The sequence below is a fragment of the Corythoichthys intestinalis genome, chromosome 16 (assembly GCF_030265065.1).
Source record: "Corythoichthys intestinalis isolate RoL2023-P3 chromosome 16, ASM3026506v1, whole genome shotgun sequence".
NCBI classification, from domain to species: Eukaryota; Metazoa; Chordata; class Actinopteri; order Syngnathiformes; family Syngnathidae; genus Corythoichthys; species Corythoichthys intestinalis.
Genome location: NC_080410.1, coordinates 37209544 through 37232037, shown reverse-complemented (window position 1 = coordinate 37232037; position 22494 = coordinate 37209544). Strand labels below are relative to the sequence as shown.

At 39.8% G+C, this 22494-nt stretch overlaps 2 protein-coding genes across 4 annotated transcripts in view; one reads left to right on the top strand and one right to left on the bottom strand.

Annotated features, from left to right (window-relative positions):
* The first annotated feature begins 108 nt into the window (after positions 1-108).
* On the top strand, positions 109-17320 carry slc25a19 (solute carrier family 25 member 19). 3 transcript variants are annotated; one of them, XR_009067341.1, is made up of 8 exons: positions 109-229; positions 1903-2049; positions 4871-5026; positions 5133-5303; positions 5370-5550; positions 5642-5772; positions 6053-6149; positions 8808-8933. XR_009067341.1 is itself a non-coding variant. In XM_057861337.1 (8 exons), exons 2-7 carry the CDS (start codon positions 1918-1920, stop codon positions 6071-6073), a joined length of 792 nt encoding a protein of 263 aa, XP_057717320.1. In that variant the 5' UTR covers positions 109-229; positions 1903-1917; the 3' UTR covers positions 6074-6110; positions 8808-8882. The 3 variants fall into 3 exon arrangements, 2 of the variants coding, with proteins under 2 accessions (XP_057717320.1, XP_057717319.1); XM_057861337.1 differs by having other exon boundaries at positions 6053-6110; positions 8808-8882; XM_057861336.1 differs by lacking the exon at positions 6053-6149 and having other exon boundaries at positions 8808-17320.
* Positions 10211-22494, bottom strand: part of pitpnc1a (phosphatidylinositol transfer protein cytoplasmic 1a) — a 99213-nt gene continuing 86929 nt past the window's right edge. The window contains exons 7-9 of the mRNA XM_057861338.1: positions 20245-20400; positions 20087-20150; positions 10211-13526 (exon numbers count right to left, since the gene is read on the bottom strand). Of these exons, the coding sequence (XP_057717321.1) occupies positions 13213-13526; positions 20087-20150; positions 20245-20400 (534 nt within the window). The 3' untranslated portion in view covers positions 10211-13212. The remainder of the gene's footprint in view (positions 13527-20086; positions 20151-20244; positions 20401-22494) is intronic.

The following is a 22494-nucleotide window of genomic DNA, read 5'->3' as shown; positions in this document are numbered from 1 at the left end:
TTTTTGTTGTTGTTTTGCATCATGGGATGTAGTTGTCTCTGTCATGTATTGGTGGCGCTGTTGTTTCTTTTCGTTGTTTGTCAACTGCAATTATCCAAGAAGAGCGTTGACGTCATCAACCGGAAGTACTCGCCACAGTCAGTGTTAAAAGACGCTCACAATGAGCTTGTTGGCGGTTCTAAGTGTACGTTAAAGGATTTATGAAATATTTTTCCTACAGTTTAACCAAGTAAGTTTTTGTTCTATAGTACCATTGTCCCAATTTAATCCTCGCGAAATGTACTCGTTATTAGCTTATCTTTTAGCCAAGTCCTCTCACATGCCCTCTAGTCGCGTTCTCCAACTCGCATCACAACCGTCAGAATTTAGTCAACGATTGTTCTTTGTTAGGCAGTGTCTTACTTTACTTTTAAATTGAATACGAAGTGGAAGTTGATTCCATGTGAAATTATTCCAGGATTTTCTCAGATTTTTGACGTCTTTGGAAATGAAGTTGAGTAATGCTCCAGGTTTAACTCATTTACTGCAATTGCCCGCGAATACACTGAACCCATTAAAAGTTGGATGGTTGACATTGAATGATCATGTTTTTGCGTCAGTGAAGGCATTAGACGTCCTAATCCAAATGGATTGAACGTCTTTCGTCGATAATTGTCTCAAGTAACATTAAAACCGATATAACAATAGGAAGGTTGTTGATGGGTTTCCTAGTTCGAGTGTTGCAGTTAGTGTAGTAAAGTCAATGTAAAAACAGTAGTGATGGCCAAATGAAGCCTCATGAAGCAATGAAGCTTTGCAGCCAATTGGTTTGCACATGTAGCAAAGCTTCATGGTGCTTCATTTACCCTATGGCGCCATCAAGTGGTCTAGAAGCCCAAGAGGTCAACATTGTTAAGAATTCAATGGCTATTTGCTTAAGACAAAGATATGAATGTGCTTGTGGTACTAATTTAGTATGTGAACAAAATACAACAAGTGCTAAGGGTAATTTGTTATTCATTTTTATTTAGAAATAATAGCTTTCCCACAGTGGCTGGCTTTAAACAGTTTCTTTTTTTGGGGAAAATATTTCACCAGCTTTAGAAAATATTCTTTCACAAGGCAGAGATGAAGCTGGGGTGCAGAGAAATGTGAGTGCCAGTTTATATAAATTTGGGTAGGTATTCTTTTGTGCCTCCCAGTACACTAATGGATTGTTCATTCTGTTGATGTTTGGTTCAGATAGGTACACACACACACTCACATTTATATTAAAGTAGTTTTTCTCCCTTACCTTATTGAAAGCAATCAAATCAAAATGTTCCCATGGGGAGGATCGCTCTTTTCGCGCAGGTTCCATCGCAAGCAAAGGACAAGGCTCGAAAAAAGATTGCACTGTTGCGCACAGATGTAACAAGTACAGGAGCCCGAAATCCACAAAATGTGAGATAACAGGCGATCGCCATTGCGTTTTGCAACCAATTTATACCGTAGTCTGTCCTGTTTTTGCAATGTGCGCCAAACGTTGGATCACTTCCGAAGCACTCATGAGATTCAGCCGGCCATCGGCCGCCGGCGAGGCTTCCCACGTCATCATTTCCGGGTTTTGCCGAAATGAAGCGCGCCTCGCTACAAGCTTCGTGGAAACCCCCCTCCCATTACTCGACACAAGCTTCGGAACCTCGGCTCATTTCGTCCCATCACTACAAAACAGCTAATTTTAAAAATTACTCTCGTTTCTTTCACCGTCAATGGCAGCCAATGAGTTAACATCTGTAAAAAGAGAACATTCTCGATTTTTTATACATTGAATGACCCAGTACAAGTTCATTCATTTGGATTGTAATAGAAGAGATATCCCATCTTTTCATTCTGATGTGTAAATGTTTGTCTTGCTAATTTCTAATTTATCAATTTGAACAGGTTGGTTTTGGTGACATGGTGGGCTTTGACCCCAGGGCACAGGGGGTCCCTCTAAGCGCCCATGAGGCAGCTTTGGCTGGGTCGGCCGCTGGCACGGTCACCCGAGCTCTCATCAGCCCCTTGGACGTCATCAAAATACGATTTCAGGTATAATGGGATGTGGTGTCTTGATGATATCCCTCCATTTAACTGTATTGGTTAACAATTAAGGGTGTAACGGTACATGTATTTGAATTGAACCGTTTCGGTACGTGGTGCTCTGTTCGGAACGGAGGCGTACTGAACGAGTTTCTGATGTAATGTAACGCTATGAGTCGATTGGGTTACAGTTTCTTAGTGTAGATTATATTTACTCTTTTATATTTAGTCTTTTCTACTATAATGAGGACCAACACGGTACGACAGTATAACCCAGAAATATCAACGGTGCGACAAGAACGCAGTGAAACGTGGGCGTAAAAGTCCGTCAATCAGCCATTGCACACCAGTCGCAATGCGGCCGCGTGTTAGACGTGTCCCAGAAGCGGCTCAACACGACCCACGCGAAAAGAATGGCAGAGTTTATTATTTGGCGCGAGACGCGACCGTCCTGCATCAATAATACTACCAGTAGCTGGAATCGGGCAGACCTGAAGTCACTCGTGTAAAAATACGGTGGATCCGGTCGATTTTCAAACTAATATGCAATCGTAACCCACTTTTTGAGTCCATCAGATCTCTTGAGTGGTAGATGGGGGAACAGTGGACTTGTCTTTGTTGATATACTGTAGTCTTCTCTACTATAATAATAACCAACACGGCCCCGTGTTCAGTACAAAACCCTCCTACCATAACAAAACAAGTAGGAACTAATATTCACATAGGAACTAAAGTTATACAACATACACAATATAAATGAATACTACATCACATTTGTAAAATATAAACAAATAATAAAAAATACCCCATTTAAATACAATAAATTGGAATGGGCTAAAACACCAGTAATTAAATAATAAGAATAATACACAGATCCTGCTTACACAATTAAATGTATTAATTTCAGTGTGGTGCTTTAACTTGAGAAAATCCACCAATAAAGCTTTTGAAAACTGTTCATAAGAAAAAAAAAGATTCATTGAGGCATTTCATATGTAAAATACAGTTGTGGTCAAAAGTTTACATACACTTGTGAAGAACATAATGTCATGGCTCTCTTGAGTTTCCAGTTATTTCTACAACTCTGATTTTTCTCCGATAGTGATTGGAACAGATACTTCTTTGTCACAAAAAACATTCATGAAGTTTGGTTCTGTTATGACTTTATTATGGGTGAACAGAAAAAAGTGATCAAATCTGCTGGGTCGAAAATATACATACAGCAGCGCTAATATTTGGCCATTTTCACTTCAATTAGGCGCTTTTGGTAGCCATCCACAAGCTTCTGGCAAGCTTCTGGTTGAATCTTTGACAACTCCTCTTGACAGAATTGGTGCAGTTCAGTTAAATTTGATGGCTTTCTGACATGGACTTGTTTCTTCAGCATTGTCCACAAGTTCTCAATGGGGTTTAAGTCAGGACTTTGGGAAGGCCATTGGAAAACCTTAATTCTAGCCTGATTTAGCCATTCCATTACCAATTTTGATGTGTGTTTGGGGTCATTGTCCTGTTGGAACACCCAACTGCGCCCAAGACCCAGTCGTCGGGCTGATGAAGTTAGGTTATCTTGAAGAATTTGAAGGTAATCCTCCTTCTTCATTATTCCATTTACTCTCTGTAAAGCACCAGTTCCATTGGCAGCAAAACAGCCCCACAGCATAATACTACCACCAACGTGCTTGACAGTAGGCATGGTGTACTTGGGGTTAAAGGCCTCACCTTTTCTCCTCCGAACATATTGCTGGGTATTGTGGCCAAACAGCTCGATTTTTGTTTCGTCTGACCATAGAACTTTCCTCCAGAAGGTCTTATCTTTGTGCATGTGATCAGCAGCAAACTTCAGTCGAGCCTTAAGGTGCCGCTTTTGGAGCAAGGACTTCCTTCTTGCACGGCAGCCTCTCAGTCCATGGGGATGAACAACACGCTTGACTGTGGACATTGACACCTGTGTTCCAGCAGCTTCTAATTCTTGGCAGATCTGCTCCTTGGTGATTCTCGGTTGAATCCTCACCCTCCTGACCAATTTTCTTTCAGCAGCAGGTGATAGCTTGCGTTTTCTTCCTGATCGTGGCAGTGACAAAACAGTGCCATGCACTTTATACTTAAAAACAATTGTTTGCACTGTTGCTCTTGGGACCTGCAGCTGCTTTAAAATGGCTCCAAGTGACTTTCCTGACTTGTTCAAGTCAATGATTGTTCAAGTCAATAATCACTCACAAGAAATTGCTAATTCTTGTTGCTGTATGTATATTTTTGACCCAGCAGATTTGATCACTTTTTCTGTTAACCCACAATAAAGTCATAAAAGAACCAAAGTTCATGAATGTTTTTTGTGACAAAGAAGTATCTGTTCCAATCACTCTATCGGAGAAAAATGAGAGTTGTAGAAATAACTGGAAACTCAAGAGAGCCATGACATTATGTTCTTCACAAGTGTATGTAAACTTTTGACCACAACTGTTAACAAATGTTAAAATCTTTGTCATTGGGATTGCTTTTCTGTTTAGCACAGGACTTTTTTCGTCTTTCTTTCAGAAGGAAAATTGACCAATAGTCGGGGTCTGAAAGGCAAATTGTTGTTGGATTATCTTTAAATACGAGCTACTTTTTGAGCAGAATTCTAGCATTGTATAGGCTAATGTTCCTATTGTTAAAAGCACAAAGGTGTGTAATAAACAACTAGCACATTTATATTTTGGATTTTCTTTTCTTACTGTGCCGAAAATTAACCGAACCGTGACCTCAAAACCGAGGTACGTACCGAACCGAGATTTTTGTGTACCGTTACACCTCGATTAACAATCATTAAATCGACGTGTTCCACTTCTAGCTGCAAATTGAGAGTCTGTCCTCCACGACGCCGGGTGGGAAGTACTGGGGTATACTTCAGGCAGCACTCCGCATTCACTCTGAAGAAGGCCTCGCCGCTTTTTGGAAGGGTCACGTCCCTGCGCAGCTGCTTTCCATTTGCTACGGAGCAGTGCAGGTGAAGTCAACCAGAAATGGCAGCCATCATTCGACCAACACCGACTGGCTATTGTCACACACGTTTTCTTAAAAGGTAAATTTCTGGGGGGCATTGGGAATTTTAGTTTGCCACTTTTGAGCGCCTCACCAAGTTGGTCCATGACAAGACCATTTTGGACAGTCAGACATCAGGCGTTCACTTCCTGTGCGGTGGTTTGGCCGCCTGCTCAGCTACGGTGGCATGTCAGCCTTTGGACACGCTCAGGACGCGTTTTGCCGCACAGGGCGAGCCCAAGGTGGGATAAGACGACGAAAAGATGGAAAAGCAAATTCACGGAAACTAACAGTGCAAGTGTTTAAAGCTGTACAGGAACCTCCCACACGCCGTGAGCGCCATGTGGCGGTCAGAGGGTACACTGACATTCTACCGAGGCCTCTCTCCGACGCTCATCGCAGTTTTTCCATATGCGGGACTGCAGTTTTTCTTCTACAATGTCTTCAAAAGGCTTTTGGCGTCTCATCTCGCCACTGGCAAGTCTGAAGGTCGGTGCAGTCAGGCTGTGCGACGTTAAGAGATCCGATTACTTGTTTACAAGTTCGTGTTTGTTTGGTTTTTTTTGGGTGGGTGTTACAGAAAACCTGAAAAGTCTCCTGTGCGGAAGCGGCGCCGGAATGATCAGCAAAACAATCACATACCCATTCGATGTTTTCAAGAAGAGACTGCAAGTTGGAGGCTTTGAGGAGGCCAGAGTTCACTTTGGACAGGTGACAGACTTATCAACTCCTTAACTCGTCGGCTGCCATTGACAGAAGGCCTGAACGATATTGGGGAAAAAAAAACTATGATTGCGACTTTTTGGGGGGTTGGTGATATATTGCGATATTAAAACTAGAAGATTCTTCACCAGATAACTTGAATAGCTCTGTTTGGGATAGGCCTGAGCGATATTGGGGAAAAAAAAAATTAGCATTGCAATATACACTCACCGGCCACTTTATTAGGTACGCCATGCTAATAACGGGTTGGACCCCCTTTTGCCTTCAGAACTGCCTCAATTCTTCGTGACATTGATTCAACAAGGTGCTGGAAGCATTCCTCAGAGGTCAGTGGATGTCAGTGGCAGCCAATGCTAGGCAATGAGGTAATTTTGGGCCATTTAAGGTCATTTACCTGTTGATGTTTAGTTACTTCCTGTTGATTTTGGGGTATTTTATGGGTCCCTTCCTGTTGATTTTGATTTACAGAACAGGAAGTGACCTGGGAATCACCCAAATGAATAGGCAGTGACTCAAACTCAACAGGAAATGACCTGTAAATGCCCTAAAATGAACCGCAAGTGACCTGTAAATGCCCTGGAAACCCTCAGTCTAAGGGCCAGTTTACAGTGGGGAGAACAAGTATTTGATACACTGCCGATTTTGCTGGTTTTCCCACTTACAAGCCATGTAGAGGTCTGTAATTTGTATCATAAGTTCTCTTCAACTGTGAGGGACGGAATGTAATACAAAAATCCAGAAAAAACATTGTATAATTTTTAAATGATAAATTAGTATTTAACTGCATGAAATAAGTATTTGATACATTACCAACTAGTAAATATTTTGGCTCTTAGTTCTTTTTTAAGAACCCCTCCTGTTCTCCACTCATTACCGGAAGTAACTGCACCTGTTTGAACTTGTTACCTGTATAAAAGACACCTGTTCACATGCTCAAACAAACAAACTCCAACCTCTCCACAATGGCAAAGACCAAAGAGCTGTTTAAGGACATCAGTGATAAAATAATACACTTGCACAAGGCTGGGATGGGCTACAGGAAAATAAGCAAGCAGCTTGGTGAGAAGGTAACAACTGTTGGAGTGATTATTAGAAAATGGAAGACATTCAAGTTGACAGTCAATCTGCCTCGTTCTGGGGCTCCATGCAAGAGCTCAACTCGTGGGGCATCACTGATCATGAGGATGGTGAGGGATCAGCCCAGAACTACACGGCAGGACCTGGTCAATGACCTGAAGAGAGCTGGAACCACAGTCTCGAAGAAAACTGTCGGAAACACATTACGCCGTCATGGATTAAAATCCCACAGCGCACGCAAGGTCCTGCAGCTGAAGCCAGTGCATGTCCAGACACGTCTGAATTTTGCCACTGACCATCTGGATGATCCAGAGGAGCAATGGGAGAAGGTCATGTGGTCGGATGAGACCAAAATTGAACTTTTTGGTCTAAACTTGGCTCGTCGTGTTTGGAGGAAAAAGAAGGATGAGTACAACCCCGAGAACACCATCCCAACCGTGAAACATGGAGGAGGAAACATCATTTTTTGGGGCTGCTTCTCAGCCAAGGGTACAGGACGACTGCACCGTATTGAGGGGAGGATGGATGGGGCTATGTATCGCCAGATCTTGGCTGACAACCTCCTTCCTTCAGTGAGAGAACTGAAGATGGTTCGTGGCTGGGTCTTCCAGCATGACAACGACCCAAAGCACACAGCCAAGGCAACTAAAGAGTGGCTCCGTAAGAAGCATCTTAAGGTCCTGGAGTGGCCTAGCCAGTCACCAGATCTGAACCCGATAGAAAATCTATGGAGGGAGCTGAAAGTCCGTGTTGCCCGGCAGCAGCCCCGAAACCTGAAGGCTCTGGAGAAGATGTGCATGGAGTGGGCCAAAATCCCTGCTGCAGTGTGTGCAAACCTTGTCAAGGACTACAGGAAACGTTTGGTATCTGTAATAGCAAACAAAGGTTTCTGTCCCATTTATTAAGTTCGATTTTTGTGATGTATCAAATACTTATTTCATGCAATTACATGCAAATTTATTATTTAAAAATCATACAATGTGATTTTCTGGGGTTTTTTGTATTAGATTCCGTCCCTCACAGTTGAAGAGAACTTATGATACAAATTACAGATCTCTACATGCTTTGCAAGTGGGAAAACCAGCAAAATCGGCAGTGTATCAAATACTTGTTCTCCCTACTGTACATGGCAACTCTGCGACACAAAGACGCAATGACTGAGTAGTGGACTCTCCTCGCGTGCATGTGGTGTCGGGGAAGACGGAAGGCGAAGATGAAAAATTCTGAATCCTGCCTCCAATGTGGAAGAATCCGATTGGGGGGGATTCAGAGGGGGCTTCCTCGGCATGCATATCAAAGGCTCCCGCGGTCGCGATAATGTCAGCACTCGTACACGTCACATTGGGCGAGCGCAGCGGTGCTACTAAACATTAAAAACAGCAAATATGCGGGAATGTCGGCTTTAATTACCTTTTTTAATAATATTTTTAAATTAAATGTGTTGAATGTTTCTATTTTTGTGCCTTTTTTGGCCAAAAGAAAAATGCCATTGCTTCGAGTGGGCGGGCATAGTTGCCGTCAGTGGCAGCCATTGAGTTAAGTTTTACTTGAGCTCAAATGGTGATGTTCCACATGTAGACAGATAGTATAGGAATACTCACTATAGATTGGACATCTAGTGCCATCAATGGCACTGAAACATAACCATTCAATGCCAGCCTTCCCAGTTAAAATGGATTTCACGTCTATCGCCGTCAATGGCAGTAAATGAGTTCATTATAATATAATAAATGCATAATATAATTAAAAAATAATAGTGGGAAAAAAACACATACATGTGAAATAAAGAATTCTGGAAATTCATAATTTATTTGAAGTCTTTTGAAATTTCGTACTTTTCTAAATTATGGACACTACTTATTTACTTAAAAAAAAAAAAAAAAGTTCCATTTTTGTGTATCAAGATACATTTCTTGTCATTGATTTTCTGAAATCTTGAGTCGTAGGTGCGGCACTACCGAGGCTTGGCAGATTGCGTGTCACGGATGACCAAAGAGGAGGGCGTGCGAGGCTTTTTTAAAGGCCTCTCTCCCAGCCTGCTCAAGGCGGCACTGTCCACCGGCTTCACTTTCTTTTGCTACGAAATGTTCCTCGACGTGCTGCGAGAACTCAAAAAAGACCGGCAAAGGTAGCCGAGATGTCGTCACTTGTTTACAAAACTGGGTGCGGTGGTAGGAATATTTACATTTATTTATCATATTTTGTTTTTAAGCAAATACCATCATGGAGTTATTTTCATATGAAGCTGAATTTTGCACTTTTTCACCATCGGCTTTACATTTGCGTACCTTGACTTATGAGTTCTCCTACCTACAGAAAGGATGCCACAAGCAATTATTTTGATAGTCGATTAATCACTGTTTATTTTTACCATTGGTCGACTAATTGGGTAATATATTAATCACGAGATAGAACTCATGATTTAAAAGTTGGATTATGAAAATCATAGTGAGTAAAAAGCAGATGTTTGGAAATATCCCATTTGGATTCATTACAAATATCGGGGTGCTATCGTCAAGGATGACAGATATTATTTAGATCTAAAATTATATTAAATAAAATAAAAAAATGTGTTCTTTTATATTTAAAAATGTTCTCTATTAGGAGGTTCAAAAAGAGGATTTGTTCAAATTTCAGGTCAACGAAACGAGTCATTGACGATCAGATAGTTGGAAATACATTTGATCCTCAATTAGTTTAATCAACCACTCATGGCAGCCCTAGTTATAAGCAATTAGCTATTACAGTTTTAAAGTCTTTGTAGAAAGAAAGGTGTAAAATTTACCTTGCCATCCTGTGATACATGACCATTCTTTATTTTTCCGAAAAACATTGTTATGGTGATCTTTTCCTAAATAAATATAAACACCTCAATTTTTCAACTTTAATAGCGCACCTGATGGTACGCCACATCCCCTCAATTCGACAAAAAAACTGGAATTGTTCATTAGAGAAGCTGAACTGGACTATAACTCACGTGTCCCCACATTCTATTGTGGAATATTTACACCAAAGCTCATTAGCATGCAAAAAATATCTGGACCATAAGCCGCAGTGTCCCATAATTATGGTCAATGGCTTTAAAGTTTAGCACTTCATCGGGCAATTCTAGCACCGTCAAGGCAGCCAATGATTTAAGAACACTATTATGGGTTTACAGAATTTCCATTCCATTTCTTGGGAAAAGCTAATGTGAGCCAAGTAACCAACTTGACGAAAACAGCTTGAACTCATAAGTCAAGGTGGCACTCTACTCATACAGTTATAAATGCCTAGTGGACTCGAACGCACAATAAATGTGATATTTATCAAGTGAAAAGTGTTGTTGGGTCAATTATGAGTTGATAAAGTGGTGACAACAGTATTTTATTGAGTTGGATTTACAGCATAGGAATAGTTGAAATGAACAAAGTCAAGTCAAAGTACATTGAAAATTTGCAAATACCAGTAAAACACTTAACATTCAAATTACATAAGCAAACAACACCATGCAAGAACATCACGTAGTAATGTTGAAATACACAACAGTCAATTAGCAAAGTTCAATTATTATTATTTTTTTTCAAAATGTCATTAGATTTTGAGGGCCTTGAAGCAATCCAATGATTTCAGTGAATGAAGTTTGGTTAATTCTGTTTTTTAAAGGTCACCCAGTAAGGCCCATGCTTGGATGGACACTAGAATATATACAGTATTTATTTACAGTGGGGCAAATAAGTATTTAGTCAACCACCCATTGTGCAAGTTCTCCTGCTTGAAAAGATTAGAGAGGCCTGTAATTGTCAACATGGGTAAACCTTAACCATGTGTTTGATTTTTAAAGAATTTATTTCCAAATTAGAGTGGAAAATTTTTGGTCACCTACAAACAAGCAAGATTTCTGGCTGTCAAAGAGGTCTAACCTCCTCTAACGAGGCCTAACGAGGCTCCACTGGTTACCTGTATTAATGGCACCTGTTATAACTCATTATCGGTATAAAAGACACCTGTTCACAACCTCAGTCAGTCACACTCCAAACTCCACTATGGCCAAGACCAAAGAGCGGTCGGGGGACACCAGAGACAAAATTGTAGACCTGCACCAGGCTGGGAAGACTAAATCTGCAATAGGTAAAGCGCTTGGTGTAAAGAAATCAACTGTGGGAGCAATTATTAGAAAATGGAAGACATACAAGACCAATGATAATCTCCCTCGATCTGGGGCTCAATGCAAGATCTCACCCCGTGGCATCAAAATGATAAGAAGGGTGAGCAAAAGTCCCAGAACCACACGGGGGGACCTAGTGAATGACCTACAGAGAGCTGGGACCACAGTAACAAAGGCTACTATCTGTAACACAATGCACCGCCAGGGACTCAAATCCTGCACTGCCAGACGTGTCCCCTTGCTGAAGCCAGTACACGTCCAGGCCCGTCTGCTAGAGAGCATTTGGATGATCCAGAGGAGGACTGAGAGAATGTGTTATGGTCAGATGAAACCAAAATAGAACTTTTTGGTAGAAACACAGGTTCTCGGGTTTGGAGGAGAAAGAATACTGAATTGCATCTGAAAACACCATACCCACTGTGAAGCATGGGGGTGGAAACATCATGCTTTGGGGCTGTTTTTCTGCAAAGGGACCAGGACGACTGATCTGTGTAAAGTAAAGAATGAATGGGGCCATGTATTGAGAGATTTTGAGTGAAAATCTCCTTCCATCAGCAAGGGCATTGATGATGAGACGTGGCTGGGTCTTTCAGCATGACAATGATCCCAAACACACAGCCAGGGCAACAAAGGAGTGGCTTCGTAAGAAGCATTTCAAGGTCCTGGAGTGGCCTAGCCAGTCTCCAGATCTCAACCCCATAGAAAATCTGCGGCGGGAGTTGAAAGTCTGTGTTGCCCAACGACAGCCCCAAAACATCACTGCTCTAGAGGAGATCTGCATGGAGAAATGGGCCAAAATACCAGCAACAGTGTGTGAAAAGCTTGTGAGGAGTTACAGAAAACGTTTGGCCTCTGTTATTGCCAACAAAGGGTACATAACAAAGTATTGATGAAGTTTTGGTATTGACCAAATACTTATTTTCCACCATGATTTGCAAATAAATTCTTTAAAAATCAAACAAAGTGATTTTCTGTTTTTTTTTCCACATTGTCTCTCATGGTTGAGGTTTACCCATGTTGACAGTTACAGGCCTCTGTAATATTTTCAAGTGGGAGAACTTGCACAATTAGTGGTTGACTAAATACTTATTTGCCCCACTGTATACATGTTCTGTTTTTAATGAGTGCTTAAATGAATTTACACTGACTCTGATTAAGTTGAAATGTGTATGTGACAAGAAACTATGCTAGTGTGAGTTGAACTTCATTTGGATTAAAATAGTGATTTGGCGCTGAGAAAGTGAGTTGCATTGCTCCCTTTAGGCAAAAGTAATGTTTTGCCACCAAGTTCTGAAAGTACTAAGAAACTCTCCGATATAGTGGGAGTGAAATAGTGTTGTGCCGCCATCTTTTTGCGTTGAGTGATAGCCACAAACCATTAATGAAGTTTTGTCAATTGCTTTTAGATTAATGAAGCAAGCCCCACTGCTAAAAAGAAACAAATCCACAAAGGACCAATAAATTACAATTTTTTGAATATGAAAAATTTTGAAATTAGTGCAGATGACAAACCAATAAGCGGTTTCACATGTTGGGTCCCCCAAGAAAAAATAAACAGCAGAAAAGCAGCCACAGTCAAAGCATGGCTTTGTCTTTAACCCATTTGCATCATCTCACTGACTGCAAAAATGAGTTAAATATGCTAATTCTTTTTTAAATTGTCACAAATTTCTGCCCTGTGTGACCTTTGACCTCATGACCTCTTCTGTTTCATATTGTAAACGTATCCTGCGAGTTTGATGGGAATCCCTTTATTCTTCCTTGAGTTAAAGACATAAGCAGCCGAGTAATTTAACCTCTGCCTTCAGTAAGTTTGACCTACTGGCTGAAGTCATAAGATATCAAAAAAAATTTAGGCGAACTGGTGAATCCACGAATATGTGCACATATAAATCAATATTTACACCATTTTTCCCCCCCACATCCACAGCAGCCAAGTGAGACGTTCAGATACGCGTGAAATCCCGACGCCAGCTCATCAAACAAAACGTACGTGCGTTACGCGACTCCATCACCACACGTGAGCAACCCCAGTTAGTCTCTGTGGGCTTTTTATTGACGTATTAATCTTAGGAATGTATGCTACACGTAATCCAGCAAGCACGCCGACCGGCGCTTCCGTCTTTTTGAGGCCCGCGACTCATTTTTCGGGACTCGATCCCTTTGGGCCGCGGCGAGTTAAGACCACCGTCTCGCCGAAAATTTCATTCGGGCTGCGGGCTGGAGTTCCACGAGAAAAAGCTGGGCAGTTTGAAAATGGAATCACGCCGACCCTGCGGGTCGGGCAGCGTCAGGGTCTCGGGGGCGGACTTCTTGCGGGGGCGGTCCTTGGGCACGCTGAGGAACTCTGGGGCCTCGGTGGACAGGGGCGTGGACGGGGCACTGTTCGGTCCGCCGCGGGCGCCGGACACCAGCGCCGTCTCGCTGATGCTGATGGTCGGCGGGAAAGTGCCCAGCTTCAGGTTGGTGGCCTCCTGCGTAGCGCGCTCATACTCGCGCACCTCCTCCATGCTCATGTCTGACGGCAAATACACAACACATCGTTGACGACGATAGATATCCAATCCATTTGGACTGGAAGAAAATTGGATAATCGCTGCCAGCATCCTCCCAGTCCAAATGGATTTGACACGTCTATCGCGGTCAACGGCACTGACACTTTAAAAGAAATTTTCCAGTAGTACTGTAGTTCTTAAACATTTCCTGAAACACTTTTTCTAAAAATACAAAGTACCACCATAATTATTGCAGCAGTCAAACCAGCCCAAGTAACCCCCCATCCCCTCAAAAATATTGTGCTCCATTTTTTGCTAAAAAAAACATTTAAATACATTTTCTCTAGTTCTCAAGGAAGGGTCGATAAGAGAAATCAGACAATGTTTATAGTTTTTTTTTTCATGAATGAAATGAGAATTTTTATTTGTATGTATGTTTTATATATTGTAATTTTTTATTCATTTCAGGGTTTATGCGGATCATTAAAAAGCATTACAAGTCATTAAATGGGTTAGTTTTATGTCGAAATTCAGGCCTTAAAAGGCATTAAACTAAATGTTCAAGGCTTTAAAAATTATGTTAACCGGGTTAAGAGAACACAAGATAGAATCGACTCTCCCCTATAATTATCGGCTACCCGATAATATTGGCCGATAAAGATGCACGCATTGAACACAAGTAGGGTTGTTCCGATCATGTTTTTTTGCTCCCGATCCCGATCATTCTAGTTTGGGTATCTGCCGATCCCGATATTTCCCGATCCGACTGCTTTTTTTTTTGCTCCCGATTCAATTCCAATCATTCCCGATAATTTTTCCCGATCATATACATTTTGGCAATGCATTAAGAAAAAAATGAATAAAACTCGGACGAATATATACATTCAACATACAGTACATAAGTACTGTATTTGTTTATAATGACAATAAATCCTCAAGATTGCATTTACATTATTAACATTCTTTCTGTGAGAGGGATTCACGGATAGAAAGACTTGTGACTTTGTATATTGTGACTAAATATTGCCATCTAATGTATTTGTTGAGCTTTCAGTAAATTATACTGTAGCCATGCCCAAATGCATGATGGGAAGTGGAACCATGACTGTGTGTAGTGCTACGAATTTATATATCTTCTCTGCGTTGGGAAATAACATAAGGTGTTAAGAAAAAGATCAATTGCTACCTTGCTTCCCCACATTGCTTCCCATGATATTTCTAATCGTGGGAAGAGGTATTGTAAGGCTTTAGCCAATTAAAAAAAGGCTCCAAAGGCTGCCAAATTCACTCTACTCATTTTACGCTGCTTTTTATCTCTCTAGGTAAAACGGCGCCATTACAGATAGAGCGCGACAATGCGTGAGTGGGTCGTGCAGCGCATGCATTAATGGCGTTAAATATTTTAACGTGATACATTTTTAAAAAATTAATTACCGCCGTTATCGGGATAAATTTGATAACCCTACCTTAAGCCTAATCTAAAGACTCTGGATGAGTGTAACATATTATGTCTGTAACGTTAAATACAATTAGAAAACAATTTAATAAAAAAAAATATATATATTTAAAAAAAGGCATGGCCGATATTTTTTTGCCGATTCCGATACTTTGATAATGACGTGATCGGACCCGATTGACCGGGATGCCGATCGATCGGCATCTCTAAGCACAAGTATTTAAAATGATGTCACACAATAATGACATTGGTTTAGGTAATATATAATATAATATAATAGTATGCGTGTTGCCGTCAAAGCGAATGCATAAGGGCTGGTCACAGCTTAGCACAGCATTTATGCTTATTGACAAATAGAGGTCTCCAGACTAGGATGCATGGGATTTGTTATGTGAGCAGACCGTTTGCATTCATGGTGGAAAAATTAAATGAACGATAAATTATTGAAAAATAAGGAATTATAAACACGTCATTCACTGTTCTGAAACTGTACCTTTGTTATTTTGAGCAAGAAGCACCGTGTGAGCCATGTGTGATATGGCAGTGCCTTATTGGGCACTTGATCCAAAAAAACTGATGTTTGCACTATTTTGATTTCCACAAGAAATACAGCTTCAGTTGAAGTTTTTTTTCTCAGAATGTTTATGGGAAAACCTGGTTGTTGTTACATTTATCATTATTAAAGTATTCAGTGGGGCATCACAATACAATTAGTCATAATATATGTTAAAAAAATTGCATACATCGGTAGCGGATTTTTGGAGTTGGACAATATCGGGATATCACTCACTGGAAAAAAAAAAACTCATCGCACAACTCACAATTTGTGTTTATGAAGCTATCTGCAGTTGGGCAAGGGCATTAAAATTAGTTTAAAGTGGCATTAAAAAGCGTTAAAAGAGATTTGGCGATACCTGTAGTAACCCTGTATTCATTAAAAATATTTAAAAAATAAAAAACAATAGTTGCTGTCTACCCCCTTTTTTATTTAAAAATGTAAACAAGTAAAAAAAAAAAAAAAAAACATTAATCAAAATTGATGATCATAGAAATATTGTTTCTCGCGAAAATAAAATTTTTATTAAGAAAAGATCCAGGACTATTTTCATTTTTAATTCAAAATGAATTAAAAGATAATAATAATTTAAAAAGTGCTGTTTTTTTTCTTTTTTTAATAAACTTTTCCCCCTTCAAAAATAAACCATTAAAAAATATATATTTAAAAAGAAAGTTTTCCCATTTTGTGTATTTACTAAAAATGTAAAAAAAAAAAAAGAATCAAATACCTAAAAAAATAGAAAATATATACATTTTTTGCACTTTTGTTTTTGCCAGGAAGAGGCTCAAAAAAGAGGATGTAGACATTTTTTGGGTCAACAAAATCTAATGTTCATCAACTATCAACCTAGTAGTCGATTAGTCACTTAATTGTGGTAGACCTTGTTAGCAAACCTAATCATCCTCCGATGGAAATCAAAACTACGACTTGTCCCACCACATAGCTGACTGACACTATCAATTCAAATTTTGTAAGGTCTGAGATAAACTATTTGAAAACCATGCGAAGGGTTTAAGGGGGGTGGCCTAGTGGCTGAAAAGTGTCATTGCATGTAATCAACTTTCCTACATATGATTTTAAAATGAGTTTTCCGGTAAAATATTGTCTATAAAAGTTGTGAAGCAATAAAACAACAAAGTGAATGAAATGAACAAAAAACGAAAAGAACCACCTGAGGACCGAAGAGGCAAGATGGATGTACGTAATTATTTTCAAACCTAGCTTTCAAAAGCGACAATAACTACAGAGCAAGAACCAAGGATTGAAAATGTGGACCATGAAACGCCAGAGAGCACTGCCAAAATGGTGAGCGTAGTTAGGCCTGTCGCGATATAAAATTTTAATGTGCGATAATTTATCTCATAAATTATTGCGCCCCCCCCATTTAAAAAAAAAAAAAAAAAAACAATTTACAATAAGACAGTGAGAAATTAGAATACAGTATATATTATTAATAGATCAAGTACACCCATATAAACGCGATAAATATTTACTCCTAAATTCAAAAATACTTTTTAAGGAATCACAACTAAAAACAATAGACCATGCCTCTTAAGTAAAAGACAACATTATTAATACGGCACGGAAACACAGAATAAATAAAATGTGTTTTTCAAGAAAAAAATAAAATTGCACTTAATAACTTAAGCATTTAGGCAAATGGAAACTTTTCCTCACATAGCTTCTGCAGTGGTGTTCCATAGGGATGCAACGATACATTTAAGTCACGGTTCGGTACCAATTTTCGATACGGGGGACATAATTTTCGATCCGATTCAATACATTTAATGCTCTGGGGGGAAAAAATAACCTTTTTTTTTTTTTTTTTTTTTTTTTTGCTAAAGAGCAAACATTAAATTGCCATCATATAAACATGCATTTTAGTGCATAATATTTGTATAATAATTATAAATAAATAAATATAAATAATTGTATCATAATTTTGTATAAAAGTGTTGAGAACAATCTTTACTGTTTGTAAAGTGAGGCGGGGCACACTGTTGATTGCTACAGCTCTCTTAGCAGCTAGGTTTACTACATGCGCAAGACATCCTATTTGTGGTCCGAATCCCTCTGTGTCACGTACTGAATTAACAAAATTTGCAGCATTATCTATAGTAACTGGTATGGATTCATTTGGCCTTCTTAACTTCCATTCAGTCATGGCGGTTTATCCCATAATCACTCTGGGCTCACGTAGCCAATGGCATGGGACGTAGCACATGTAGTTTGCTATTTAATGATATCTAGTGTGCGCGCGCATTAAAAAAGTTAGCAAACGCCACAGAAGTCACGTCTGCTCATTTCATTACTGCACAACACCACCATATGACAATCGACTTTCATAAACAGGACGAGTTTGAAGGATAGCGCTTTTAAGTTGCCACTCAATGTTCATCATGTCCGTTGTCAAAGCGAGGTTGTCCGTAGCAGCCAAGTCGGTAGCAATGTTTTGGCGGACTTCGTTGTAAATATCAGGTGTTGTGCCGAAAAATAGCCGCCCCGCGTGAAATGTCACCCCTGACGGGAGCGGCCACACGTCAACAACACCGGCACGCCGGGGATGGTCCGTAGTCAATCCGGAGCACTGACGCCGCCGGTATACGTTGAACAATAGGATATAATGGGAACGATTGGCTCCGGCGCTATTTTTTGCCGGACCTGGAACGAAGCATTTTGCGCAGTTGGTAACAAGGAATCCGAACTTTTAATTGCACATCTGCCGCACGCAAGCACGCATGTGCACGTGAGGCGATAAATCGAAGCGGAAAAATTACCGCCTTCACTTTTATTTATCGTGCGATAAATGGAATTATTGCATATTGCGACAGGCTTAAGCGTAGTTTCAATTTGCCTCACTAAAGACGCTAATTGTACACCAGAGCCACCACAGGTGTCTTGGCAATCTAGTTACCCCCATCAAAAATTGTATCCCAAGGCCGCGGGAGCGCGCACACACATACATTAGTTATGAGTTATGTTGACTTAAACAATTATTTGAAGCCAGAAAAGAACCACAGCTATATATTTGGACATCGACGTTTATTCAACTGGAGAAACTCAATATGATGTCAGTGACAGTTATAGGTCATCCTACAAGTAAAACAGTAAAACATTGCCTTTTTTTTAACGTTCAGTATGTATGTTACGTTATACGGCAGGAAAAAAAAAAGTTTTTGGGAAAGCCATGTTTTAGAACCTCGTAGATAACTACATCACCAAAACACGGAAATCAAATAAATCAGTGTAGCGCAGTGGCTCCGCCCAGGGGATACAATTTTTGACGGGGGTAACTACATTGGCACGACACCGGCGGGCGTACCATATTCAATGGATAACGATCTTGGTGAAAAATGTAGCTATCCTAAGCAGCCTGATTTAGAATTACCCTCAAGAATGATGGGAAACAAAAAACGCTCATCTTCAACTTATTATAGATATTCTTGTAAGTTAATTTTATTGCTGACACTGTGTTTCGGGGTATTCAACATGTTGTGCCCCTCCCTGCCCCAAAAGTCAAACTTCGCCTATGCTGAAAACTAGAGATGTCCTGGTCGATCGGCATCCCGATTGATCGGGTCCGATTACGTCATTTTCAAAGTATCGGAATCGGCAAAAAAATATCGGCCATGCCTTTTTTTAATATGTATATATTTTTTAATTAAATCGTTTTCTAATTGTATTTAACCTTACAGACATAATATGTTACACTCATCCAGAGTCTTTAGTTTAGGCTTAAGGCAGGGTTATCAAACTTATCCCGATAACGGCGGTAATTAATTTTTTTAAAAAATGTATTACGTTAAAATATTTAACGCAATTAATGCATGTGCTGCACGACCCACTCACGCATTGTCGCGCTCAATCTGTAATGGCGCCGTTTTACCTATATAGAGAGATAAAAGGCAGCATAAAAGGAGTAGAGTGAATTTTGGAAGCCATTGAAGCCTTTTTTTTAATTGGCCAGAGCCTTACAATCCCTCTCCCTACGATTAGAAATATCATGGGAAGCAATGTGGGGAAGCAAGGTAGCAATTGATCTTTTCCTCAACACCTTATGTTATTTCCCAACGCAGAGAAGATATATCAATTGGTAGCACTACGCACAGTCATGGTTCCACTTCCCATCATGCATTTAGGCATGGCTACAGTATCATTTACTGAAAGCTCAACAAATACACTAGATGGCAATATTTATCACAGTTTACAAAGTCACAAGTCTTTCTATCCGTGGATCCATCTCACAGAAAGAATGTTAACAATGTAAATGCCATCTTGAGGATTTATTGTCATAATAAACAAATACAGTACTTATGGACTGTATGTTGAATGTATATATTCGTCCGGGTTTTATTCATTTTTTCATAATGCATTGCCAAAATGTATATGATCGGGAAAAATTATCGGGAATGATTGGAATTGAATCGGGAGCAAAAAAAAAAAGCAATCGGATCGGGAAATATCGGGATCGGCAGATACTCAAACTAAAACAATCGAGATCGGATCGGGAGCAAAAAAACATGATCGGAACAACCCTACTGAAAACTGCTAGTAAATTAAACACTTACCGATCCATTCATCTACCCAAGCAAAGGCCTGCTTATGTCCCAACAGCAGAACTTCTCGTATCACCTGAACACAATTCACACAAAAGAGGGGAACGTTGACTCAAAAGTCCAATACTGAGTTCAAAATTCTACTTATAAAGGTTGTGGTCAGTTCTGACCTTGTGTACGAATTGCTCCACGCGCGTCTGAAGGCCCCACACTTCAAACTTGACGCTGACTAGCTTGTAGGAGCACATGATGGGATCCTGATTGTCGATCCAGCCTTCCTGCAAGAGGCCACGCTCCGTCTTCTTGGACTTGAAATAGCGCAAATCCTGACACAAAAATTCAAATCACAAAACTAGACGGTGAAAAAAACAAAGTTGCCACAAGATGGCGCCAAATCTCTGCCACTACATAGCGTTACAAAAAATGCATCTGAGGAGGTGGTAAACCTGCCCTTTAAAAAACAAATAAAACGCATTTGCTTTTATGATGCAAGTTTAAAGAGGTGACCATATATTTTAAATGGTAATGAATCTTCCAAAAAGTGAACAAATGTAGCAAATGGCAAATTGTTCCTGTTTTTGTGCTTTTACTGGAATGACACAAGATGGCGTCAAATCCCCGTATGATAACAGTTGCTTGTCTAATCCATTTGAATTGGGAGGGCTGACAGAAATCAAACGATCCAGTTTAAATGGTTTGGACGCCTATTGTCGTGAATGCCAATTAATGGGTGCTTTAGCATTGACTTGTTTAAGTCCCTACTCAGTGGCGACTCGGCAGTTTTGGGGCGTAAGGCGAACATATCCAGGGGCCCTCTTCATGGTTCAGGGGTTAAAAAGGTGAGAGGGCTGTAGAGGAAATATGCTCTAGTACACTAGGGCTGTCCTAAACGACAAATTTTCTCCTGATTAGTCAGCTGACTAGTTTTACGATTAGTTGACTAATCTAATAATTTTCTTTTTTTTACTAATTTAGCAATGAAATTTTTGTTGATGCTTATTAATTCACAAAACTATTTTGGAACACTTACATTCTTTATTAAAGTACAAATAATCATGTAAATTATAATTAATCACAAATAAAAAATGAGGTTAAATGCTGATTGCATTTACTAGTGCAAAAGAATGGAAAGTAAACAGATTCAGAACACTGACTTTGCCTTTCCAACATTATTCAAAACAATTCTTTAAAAAAATTGTAGCTTTATTATTATAGTATACTACTATTTATAATGGTATAATCATAATAATTATTCATTGCCAATCATATTTGTCATAAAGAGTGTCATATGAAAGCTATTCTTAATGTAAAATCTGTCTTCTGTAGTAATTACTCAACATTTAATAATATTAATTCTGAAGTATGTTGGATTAACTATTAACTAATTAATTATTTACAGTATATGACGAACATTTTATTTTGAAATGGTCACCGCTAACCGAAAGCTTTACACTCCGTAAAAACACATTCTTCGTTATTGCTTGTGGTGTCACTAACAGATTTAAATTTTTTTCGTTAGCAAATGGTGTTAACCAGCCATTGAGTGTTATTCTATGACTGATTGGAACTGTACAGCATTGTTTCGCCACAGGGTGTGCTGTCGTGTATTTTATGTTCGGTGTGAAGAAAAACGTTAAAAGAGGTATTAGCGGCCTGTTCTCAACTTCATCCTCACTGCACTTTGGCTCTCATAGAGAGCACGTTCGCTCATGTGTCCGAAATAAACGATAGCCGCCGTGCAAAGTAGCAAGTGAGCTGTAGAAATAGCGAGCTTAGTGGTGTGAAAAACACGGGAAAGCCAAGTGAAGCTAACGAACAGCTAAGCGATGCTAAACGGAGCTAAGCGAAGCTAAACGGAGCTAAATGAAGCTAAGCGACTGATACTCAATCTGTCGTCGTAAAACAGTCTATTGTAGTGCGTGTGTGTGTGTGTGTGGGGGGGTAATATAAATGCAGCATTCAAATGGCTTTCTTTTTTGTTTTGTTATTTGTTTGTTTGGTATGCTGACATAATCATACATGACGAAAAGTTGGGAGTGCTGCTGGCTCCGGTGGCCCAAGCTCTTGCTCGTTGGGGCAAGGGCAACGAGCAAGGGCAGCTGGTTGGGGGCCCCCTACTGGTTGGGGGCCTAAGGCGATCGCCTACTTCGCCTGAATAGTAGATCCGCCGATGTCCCTACTCACTCCTCTACTAGCTAGGAAAAAACAAAAAAATAATAAAATTCTAATCCTTTACAGGGCAAGTGACTATTTTTTGGTAATTAAAAAACGACAAATATTTGAAATTATATTTAAAAGATAGAAATAGTATTAATTGTAACAAAAATGTCCCTCTCACCCTTGTGGCGTGGTAAATAAGTACATTCATGACTACATTAATAAAATTAAATGAATATACAGAAATAAACTGGTTATATAAC